Consider the following 10,190-nt stretch of genomic DNA (forward strand, 5'->3'; position numbering starts at 1 on the left):
TTATGGCGACGGCTCCCTAGCCCCTACGGGGGTCCGCCTCTGCAGTAACCTGCGCACTCTGCCCCACTCCTGCATTGAAATACACATAACATTTCTTACTTCCCTTCCCGCCAAGAAAGCCACTACACCCTTCTTCGTGGTGGTCATTTGTTGGCCGCAGTTTATTAAGGGTTACAAGGAAACAGGTATTACTTGCATTTGCATGTTATGTCATATACATTTCCTTGCCAATGTCTCTTACCCCTTTTGGGGCGGTTTTTCTGTAGGTTGGATTTCCTTGCGCTTCCTCAGCGCGGGAAGGGGATATTCGTTGTCCCAGAGTTAGGCTGCCTCGCTACCTTTCGGACCTTGTTGTGCCCTGCCATCCGGCGGGGGCTGGGCTGCGAGCGCCGTCTCTGCATATTCCCCCTTCCCTTCGTCGCATGTCACCCAGCCGTGAGGCATCCCAGAGCCGCTGTCCTTAGGCCATCTCACCCAGCCGTGCGGCATCTGAAGGTGAGTGGACCTATTCTGGCGCACCGCTCTCCGGTGTGCCTCCGTACCAACCGTTCTCCGCGTAGCCCTTCGCCACGCCGTCAGGGAGGCTCCCGTCTTCCTGCGGCTCCCCCCTCACCTCCTGTTATTCATTGGCAACCTGCTAACACCATGGCGCCCCACAGATTGCTCCAGAAGATCTCCATCCCCTGCTCAGACAGGTGCACCCCGTCGGTTGCGTAGTATTCCGGGCGCCTGGTGTGAATCAACCCATGCCTGATGAAGCCCAGGCCGTTTGCTCTGCAAAATTTGCTTACTGTGAGGTTCAGCTTTTTCCTCGAGTTTTCCACGCCTTTATACGACTCGGCGCCACGCCACTCCTGCCTGCTGATCACTTCAGACCAAATGATCGCCGTTTTTCCGCACCTCCTGGCTGTTTCCCCCAGGTCGTTCTGTATTCCAAAGAGGAGGGCCCTCCGACCCATTGTGGCCAGGTCGTTCCCCCCGAGGTGGATGATCAGGACGTCTGGGTGGCGCCCTGCCCCCTCCCTTATTTTCTTGAGGGCCGTTGTGAGTTGAGACCAGTGCATGCCTGACTGGCCAAACCAGCGGATGCACGTGTGTTGTGGCCTGTTCATGAGCCGTCGCCCCCTGTGCTCCCACCACGCGCCCATCCGCTTGATAAAAGAGTGGCCCACCACCCACACAAGGCGGGGTCTGCTCCCTGTTGATGCAAATGAAAAGCGACCGGTCACTCTCACGCCTACCCTGTGTGTCTTTTAGTCACAGTAGCTGGGGCCTCACGTAAGATTTGTACGCTCGCGAGCGCCACCTCCCCACTGCCTGAATTCTTGCCTCGGGCATCCCGTGTTGTGCCGCGGTCGTGGCCGCCCCTATTCGGAATGAGTGTAATCCAAAGGACCCTGGCGGCAGGCCCGCGCTGCTGAGGGCCTGGCGCATCACTGCTATAAACTGGAATTTGCTCAAGTGTGACCCATCCCTGTGGATAAGCAGGGGGCCATGTCCCGCCGGGCGTATTGCCATAAAGGTTAAGAGGCAGCAGACTGCGCAGTGTTCTTTGTTCTGTATGCAGTGTAGGGTCACCGTGGCCCCCCGTCCCTCCTGGTCCGTCTTTGACCGCCGCAGCGCCAGATCTATTCGCCCGGCACCTGGTGTCACATCGCTAGCCCATAGGCAGCGCTCTGCTTGGCCCTCCCTGGCGGGGGCCACCAGTTCGCTGACGCGGAATGCCCCAAAGAAGGCCATGGTGAATGCTGCCCTGAATAGCACTCGCTCGTACTCCCCCGCTGTCACTCTGTCTAGTGCCTGCAGCAGTGCCCCTAATCTGGTGAAGTCTATTGGGCGCCTTGTGTCCTCTTTCTTTCCTTCCTTCCTCTTCCACCCCTTCATTGCAATCTTTATGTAGTGTGATGCCAGAGGGTTGTGTCCTGTTTCCAACTTTGCATGGTGTGACACGGCTGCAAGGTGGGCTTGTGTCCATGACCTGGATTTGCCGTTCTTGTATGCCCAGCTGATGAATAGTTCTGCCGCCCTGTGCGTGGCGCTCGGTATGGCTAGTGAGTGTATGCCCCCTACTTTGAGTACTGTGGCTAAGTATTTTTTGTATCTCCTCGCAGCCCCAGGGGCCAGGGCTTGGGTGATCAGTTCTGAGAGGTCTGCCCCGCCAGCTTCCACAGCTGGGGCGGGAAAGGGGTCATTTCCGAGTCTGCCCTGGGGGCGAGCTCCCTGAATTTGCTCATCATGCCTCTGGACAGGGCGTCCGCTATCTCGTTCTCCACCCCTGGCACGTGTCTTGCTCGTAGGTCTATGTTGCCCTCCAACTGCAATGTAACCAGACGGCGCATTAGTCTCAGTGTGTCTGGGCACCTGGCCGACCCCCTGTTGATAGCCTGCACTACGCCCTTGTTGTCCGACCATAGGGTCAGTTTCATGTTTTTGAGTTCTTCTCTCCAAATCACCAGTGCTACCACAATGGGAAACAGCTCTAAAAATGTTATGTTTGTTGTGACACCCTGTCTGCGCCAGCTGTCCGGCCACTGGCCCGCGCACCACTTGTCCCTCAAGAGCGCGCCAAACCCTGTGCTTCCTGACGTATCCGTGTACAGCTCGATCTGTTTGCAAGTCAGCCAACCTTCCCTCCAGATCAGCACCCCGTTGAAGTCTGCTAGGAAGGCATCCCATACTTCCAGGTCCCTTTTCACCTCAGACCCTAGTCGCACATGGTAGTGCTTGTGTGTAATGCCGCGCGTGAGTTTTGTCAGTCTCCTTGAGAACACCTTGCCCGCTGGGATGACCCTGGTGGCGAAATTCAGTTTCCCAATCAGTTGCTGCAACTCCCTCAGTGTGGCTTTGTCCCGCCCGCGCATGCTTTTTATCTCTCCCCGGATGTCCTCTACCTTCTCTAGGGGGAGCCTTGACGTGCCTGCTACCGAGTCTAGTTCTATCCCTAAGAACGTGATCCTTGTCGTGGGCCCTTCCGTTTTCTCTTTGGACAAAGGGATCCCTAACTCACCAGCAAGTTTTATGAATGCCCCCAACGTGTTCCTGCACACCGGGGAGTCGGCGGGGCCGGTAAATAGGAAATCGTCTAAGTAGTGCAGCTTCCCGCCCGCTGGGTGGTGGTCGTGTAATGCCCATTCGACGAATGTGCTGAACAGCTCGAAGTAGGCACATGACACTGAGAAGCCCATTGGCATTGCCTTGTCGTGGTAGTACTGTCCCTCCCACTGGAAGCCTAAAAGGTGAAAGCTGTCGGGGTGGACTGGGAGGAGGCGAAACGCCGATTCGATGTCTGCCTTTGCCATGAGTGTGCCGCTCCCTGAGGCCCTTATCAGGTCTATTGCGTCGTCTATCGTGGAGTAGCTCACCGAGCACACCTCTGACTCGATCCCGTCATTGACAGACAGTCCGTCTGGGAATGACAGGTGGTGGATCAATCTAAACTGCCCTGCTTCCTTCTTGGGGACCACCCCCAGTGGGGAGGTGACCAGTCCTTCCCTCGCCGATGCCGGGAGGGGGCCCTCAATCCTGCCCAATAGCTTCTCCTTCTCTATCTTTTTCGCCACCACCCCTGGGTGTTGCATTGCCGAGGCCAAGTTCCGCCCGCAGCTGGGGGGGAGGGGGCCCTTGAAAGGTATGGTAAAACCCTCCTCAAACCCCTGGACTAATATTTTTGCGTCTGACTTGTTGTGGTATCTGTTGGCTAGCGCGCGCAGCCGTTGAGTGTTGATGGGGGACCATGCTAGGGAGGGGGTACCCTGTCGCGCTTCACCCTCGTGGCCCGCCCTGCGCGCCTCAGTGCTTCTTCCCCTCTTTCTTGTCGTGCTTATGGCTCTCTCTGCGCTTGCAGTTTGCCGCCGGGTGCCCTCCCCCGCATGCTGAACATGTGTGTGAGAATTTACATGACGCCCCAAATGTGCATTCATTGGACTCGAATTTCCAGCATATTGCTGGCGGTCCGCTTGTGTGCGATACTTTTCCTGTGTTGAAGTGTTTATGTTTCTGAAATGGCCTTCCTTTCCCTCTTTGAAAGGAGCTCCGGTAAGAGTGCTCGGCCCTGCCCCCCCAGGACCTGGCCTCCTTTGCTACCATCATCTTATGGATGAAACCTGACACATCCTCCTCATTCCACTCCATCTCGGGGTGCGTCTGCATTTTAAGCCTGAAACCCTTATCGTATTCAAGCCACGCCTCCCCCGGGAACTGCCTTTGCGCATTGTGTATGTTCGCCTCGTATAACCATAAATCCGCTGCGCATTGTGGGAACTTTTCAACTATTATGCACGCCATAATCCTGAATGCGTCCAACCAATTATCAAATTAGCGCTCTTTCCTCTCCCGTCTCCTCTCCCTCCTGTCTTCCTCCTTCTTGTCACATGTGGTCAGGTCTAGCCCTTCTAGTTGTATTTCCAATAAGGAGAAGATGTCTATGAACTCTTTCCGCCATATTATCTCCTTTACTGCTACGGGGATCATGCTGGCTAACCCTGTGGCTCTGGTGGTCAGGGGTGCGGGGCCTGGGGAGGGTCTGGCGTACGCCCCCGTTATTGCTGTGGTCATTGAGGTCCCACTCACCCGTTGGGCCTCCCCCCACGCTGCTGTGGGCGACCCCCCCTCGCCCCCTGCCGCGGTATATGTCTGCCCTATTATCTGCTGCTGTCGTGCCGCGCCCGGGTTGAGTAGGTACCAGGGAGCCCCTGTGGCCCCTTCCCCCTGTGGGGGCGCGGTTCCCTCCGGTCGCCCTGTCCCTTGCCCCTCACTCGGCTGAGCCCTCGCACCCCCCGTGTTCTGGACCCCCAGCCCTTGCAATAACATTGGCGCCATTGCTTTGCAACATTCTTGTATGATCGCGCTAATATGCTCACCATTGGTTGGCGTGTCGCTGGTCCCCTTGTCCGCCCCCGCCACCGCCGTGCTGGCTGCAATTGGCTGGGTTCTTTTTGGCGCTTTCTTGGCCGGTGCTGCATCCGCTAGCTTCGCTGGCGCCTTCCTGCTTCTCTTAGCCGCGGGGGGCGTGGTCGCGTTGCCCCGTTGCCCCGTCCCCTGCTTGTTCCTTCGTCTGGGTCGCGGTTGAGATGCTCCTGCAGCCATCCGTCCCCGTGCGCCTCTGATGCTGCGCGGATCTTCCGCAGTAGGTCGTTCAGGTCGTCGTGGCCCTTCTTTGGGCCCCCTTTCTTGGCCATGCCTTAGCGCTTGGGCTGCCCTTGCTCCTGTTGTCTATTGTGTGTAAAGCGGGGTGCTGCCGCTAGCAAGTTGTGCACCAAAAGCCCGCCTCTTGATGCTCTCCGTGGCGGGGTGCAGCCGCCGAAAGTTATGCACCAAAATCACTGACCCTGCCCTGCCTCCGTTGTTTGGGCTCTGCTTGTAGGGCCTTTTTGTCGCCTCCTTTCCGCCACCAGAGGGCGCCCACCGGTTTCCCTGCCTGCTCCCCGGCTGCTTGAGCGGACACTCTCTATCGGCTCTCGGATGAGCCGGGCGGGCTCCGGGAGTCTCCCAGTACTGGTAAGCCCGGGGACGCAGGGGGGGGGGGGCGGCCTCACCTCCTAGTTGGCTGTGTTTGCCGGTGCCGTCGGGTGGGCTCCGGCGCGCACCGTTGCTTTGAAAACTGGCTCCGGGGCACAACGGGTGACTCCGGTCGCGCTCGCTGGCTTGGAGGCTGCACCTGGTGTTAGGCCGCGCCGGGTGGGCTCCGGTTGCGGTCTTCTGTTGTATAGCGCCTGGCGGGCACCGGTCGTGCTCCTGTCCGCCCCTCACACCGATGGCCCAGGCTCGGTGCAGGCCGCGTCGGGTGGGCTCCGGTCGCGGTCTTCTGCTGTATAGCGCCTGGCGGGCACCGGTCGTGCTTCTGTCCGCCCCTCACACCGATGGCCCAGGCTCGGTGCAGGCCGCGTCGGGTGGGCTCCGGTCGCGGTCTTCTGATGTATAGCGCCTGGCGGGCACCGGTCGTGCTTCTGTCCGCCCCTCACACCGATGGCCCAAGCTAGGTGCCGGCCGCGTCGGGTGGGCTCCGGTCGCGGTCGTCTTCGCTCCCAGTGCCGGTGTCTCTTCTCCGGGGGCAGCACGGTCTCCCGTCGTCCATGTCGATGGGCACAGGGGTATGCTCATTTCCAGTTACAGATCACTGTGAAGTCAAAACCGAAAGTGAAACCAATCAGACCAGTCGTGCCGATCCCCTCAGGCCGGTGTTGTTCAACTACAGCTCGGGTAGCATGATCACTCTACAGCCAGGCATCACGAAGGCATAGGCCGCAATCTTCAAGGTGCCGTTACTCCTGCTCCCGGGGTCCGATTAAAAATCGGAGTGCAGATTTCGCCTCGCGCGTGGTTCGTCTTCACGAAGACATCGACAAAAAACAGGATACAAGACAGGATAAGTGGGGGAGGTTGCGAGGGTCTCGGGAGCCCTAAGCTCACGCGGCCATCTTGGTTGCGCGCGAAGCTCCTCCTCTCCAGACCCACTCTTAAGTTCACTACTGGACTTGTGGAAGGACTCCCAGAGGGATGCCTGCTGCTGTGACCTGCTGTGCACTCTGCCAGACTGCTGTGGTACCTGGAAGGACTGCTGTGGTGCCTGGAGCCTGCCTTATTGTTGAGCCTTACATCTTCACAAGCCCCCAGGTCTATCAGACGTGACCCGGAGGGCTACTTCACTGGCCTCCTCTTTAGAGTCTCAGAGATACAAAATGCTCCACAATCTTGAGCCTGCACCTGGACGCAGCCTGAGTGAGTCCTGAACCCACATGTGGTGCCCCCCTATTCCTGGACCCTTGGTTGTGGTGCTAAAGGTGCCCAGATTGCCAATTTCCAAAACTGAGGACTTACACACAAAGTGCTCGGAGAACCAGGCAGAGACCAACCAAAGAGTGGACGCTTTCCAGTCACAGCCAGCATAGGAAATGGTATTTAGCACATACGAGACAATGATTATTAATACAATAAAGGTCTCTGCAGAATTAACCTAAGCTGCAAGCATAGCCAATCTATAAAAATGTGACACTACCTCACCCAACTAATGTATCCCATCTGTGCTGGATTTAGGTTGGTGCATCCGGTGCCACTGCACAGTGCGCCAAGCTTGATGGGGCGCCCTTGGACATGCTGATAGAAGATAATAGCATCCTGCCGAGATCTTTGTGTGCCCAACATTTTTTCAAGAGCTACTTACAAAGGCAAGCTACCTCTGGTGGTTAATGCACTTAATGGATAGATCTGTAATTTGTCTCATTACAATGTACCATAGAGGGTTATTGTTCCCACTGTAATGCATGTGTAGCATGCAGACCACAGATCTGGACTTGCAGCGAGCTTGGTGGGCTACTGGTTTTGTCACAGAGATCATTTTGTTATTTGAAGTTCTTAAATTATGGTATTCTAATATAGTATATTGAACTTTGAACAGAAGTCAAAGCGCTGGATGCAAATTGCAAGGCATAGGTTTAGAAACGTTTTGTTTTTTCCTCAATTTTTTGTAATTTTTATGGAGCTATAAAGGGTTCCTTTGGGTAGTGATATAATTTTAATAGTATGACACCCCAAGCATTGTTACACTTCAAATTCGGGGTTTATGGAGCAGATTTACCAATACTTTGTTCTTGGTTTGCATCACCAAAGTGATGCAAATCTGGTGAAAAGTGTTGTTTTGAGGTTAACTTTATGGTGCAAATCCTGAATTGTATTGGATACTAGCTCTAAACTAACACAGAGTAGCACTATGGGCTACTGTGCGCCAAGGAGACGTACCATAGTTGTACATGGACTTTCTCATGCACACAACCATGGATTTTGGCAGGAATCCCTATCTACTGACTTTGTAGAAAGGTATTTGCATCCCAAAATTACTCCTCTTTGATGCAGGCTTAAAGTTGGAGAAAAGATGTATTTTCTCCAAACCTTTCCAACTCTGTATGTTTGTTGTATAGTACAGCACACTTACAAAGTGGTACAGTGTTAAACTTTGTCAAAGCGTACAATTTTGTGCTGCAAGATTAACCTTCCAGTATAAAACCTAAGCCCGACACCATGCATTTATTCTTGCACTATTGTGCAGGTGTGTGTTCACTGGTGTAAGACGGCCTAAGGTACATCAGCACTAGAGGTGAGAGCAGCATCATTATATCTTAGTAGATATGGTGCTGTTGTCATTTTCACGTAACGCAGCAACTTTGGTTACTGCACTCATTTAAATCTCAGAAATCTGCCCCTTTGCTTCACCACTACAAGTGCTCCGAACATATAATGTCTCCCAGTATCAATGACATGTGACTCCTACTCCTTGTTTATTGCCTGAGGTAACATTTCCTACACATTGATTTACACACTTTTATGACTCAGTGTCTCTGTATAATATGGTTGTGATGTAAAGCGCTCTGACACTCTACACTGGGATGAGTAGTGCTTTAAAATAAATACATTTGAGAATCCAAAAGCCTCCTCCTATTGCTAAGACCTAAAAAAAAATCTTTCACTCTTTTATCCCTCCACTATCCTTTTCAATCGAAATTAACAGACTAACATGTTCACTTCTCAAATTCCATATTAAACTATACTAATATACTACCCAAATAACTGAATAACATTTCCACTACTCAAATTACTTCATATTTTTTTACTATACTAATTTTCAACACTAACCCTTTATGGGTTCCGGAGTGGCGTGCTACTCGCCAGAAAAGCGATTCAACACCCATCAGGGGTAACAAGTGCTATATGAATGCAAATCTTTCTTCCCCTTTTTATCCCTCTGCTATCTTTCTCACTCCAAGTAACTGACTAATATCCACCACTGAAATTACTTCATATTTCACCATATTAATTCACCACTCATCCTTTGTAGGCTTCCTGAATAGCGTGTGCCAACAAGCGCTATATAAATACAAACCTTTGTCCTCCTCTATCCTTCTGCTATCATTCCAAATAACGGACTAACCTATCCACCACTTAAAATGTACTTGCATGTTTCACTATGCTAATTCAACACTAATCCTCTAGAGTAGCGTGCTACTCGCCGAAAAAGCGCTTTGACGCCTCGTCAGGGGTAGTAAGCGCTATATGAATGCAATTACAATACAATACAATGCTAAAGCGCCAGCACACGATAATTGCACACGCCATGGAAACACCTCCCACATAGGGTCACAGACTTACTCTTCCAACCACGCACCCTATACAGAAAGCATTTATTGTATTTATGCATTTGAGCGATTTAAAGAGTGCGCAAATACCCTGTGGTGTCTCAGCGCTATCCGTGTGCATATGCGCTTCGGGCACCACACCCCATAAGCGCTATACAAGTTCTACAAAACAACTGCTGGGCTCAGTTTATTAACCTGGTAACCCGATAACGCGCAGCATGGATGACGCCATACCTGACAGGCTGGTCACGGCCAGTGCCAATGCGTGCCACAGCACCCGGGCCCTGCGCGGGGGGCAGCCGCCGCCCTCCATCTTGAGTAAACAGACTCCTCTCTGGGGACTGAACAACAACAGCAACAATGCCTAAAGCGGGCAGAGCTCACACAGGAAATGAAGGGACAAGAGTGGGCGACGCTTTTAAAACACTAATGCAAAACCACAGCCAGGAGGGCTGAGGTGTCACGTCAGACCAGAGAGGGCGACCACACGGGCCCGGTGCAGCCAATAGGCTGTGGGGGCGAGCGGTGTGGGCCCACCTGCATGTTTATGCGTTTGTTTATGAATATATATTTGTGTACTTCAGTGAAAAGAACAGCGCGTAAGGAGAGTGCTTCGTGCGTGTTGCACTACGGAAGTGAAACCTTCCGTGCGTCTATGCGCGTGTGTGACGGAGCTAACGAGGGCAGAGTGGTGCCAGGGCCCCTAACACTAAAGAATCTCGACGTATGCATTTTCAAATGTGTCATGCATCAACTTAGTAGGCTAACCTTTCTGATCTGACTGTGCTACATATCATTCAGAAAAAGGCATATGAATTCAAAATTCCTTTATTTTTTCGTATGTAAAAAATATTATATCATTTAGAGATTTTAAAGTGAAAATTCATAACCACAGTTCCCATACCACACAAACAGATTAATCCACACAGACCACTTCATACTCGGACATACTCATACATCCATACATTATACAGGCATCCACAGAAATGGACAAGTCAAATCATCTATAACTGTCCCCCACTATAACGAGAATAAGGCATGAATGTCAGTCAAAGTGAGAAATTA

The 10,190-nt window shown here is 53.0% G+C and overlaps 1 protein-coding gene across 2 annotated transcripts in view; it reads right to left on the reverse strand.

Annotated features, from left to right (window-relative positions):
• The window catches only part of TIGIT (T cell immunoreceptor with Ig and ITIM domains), a 211,344-nt gene extending 201,744 nt beyond the window's left edge, over positions 1–9,600 (reverse strand). Inside the window, exon 1 of one of the 2 annotated variants that reach the window (XM_078655900.1) lies at positions 9,360–9,598. In XM_078655900.1, coding sequence (XP_078512026.1) covers positions 9,360–9,438 — 79 coding nt within the window. In that variant the 5' untranslated portion in view covers positions 9,439–9,598. Of the gene's footprint in view, positions 1–9,359 lie in introns of both variants that reach the window. The other variant, XM_078655901.1, reaches the window with a different exon arrangement.
• Between the last annotated feature and the right edge of the window lie 590 nt (positions 9,601–10,190).

This window comes from Lissotriton helveticus, chromosome 8 (assembly GCF_964261635.1).
Source record: "Lissotriton helveticus chromosome 8, aLisHel1.1, whole genome shotgun sequence".
In the NCBI taxonomy this organism is placed as follows: domain Eukaryota; kingdom Metazoa; phylum Chordata; class Amphibia; order Caudata; family Salamandridae; genus Lissotriton; species Lissotriton helveticus.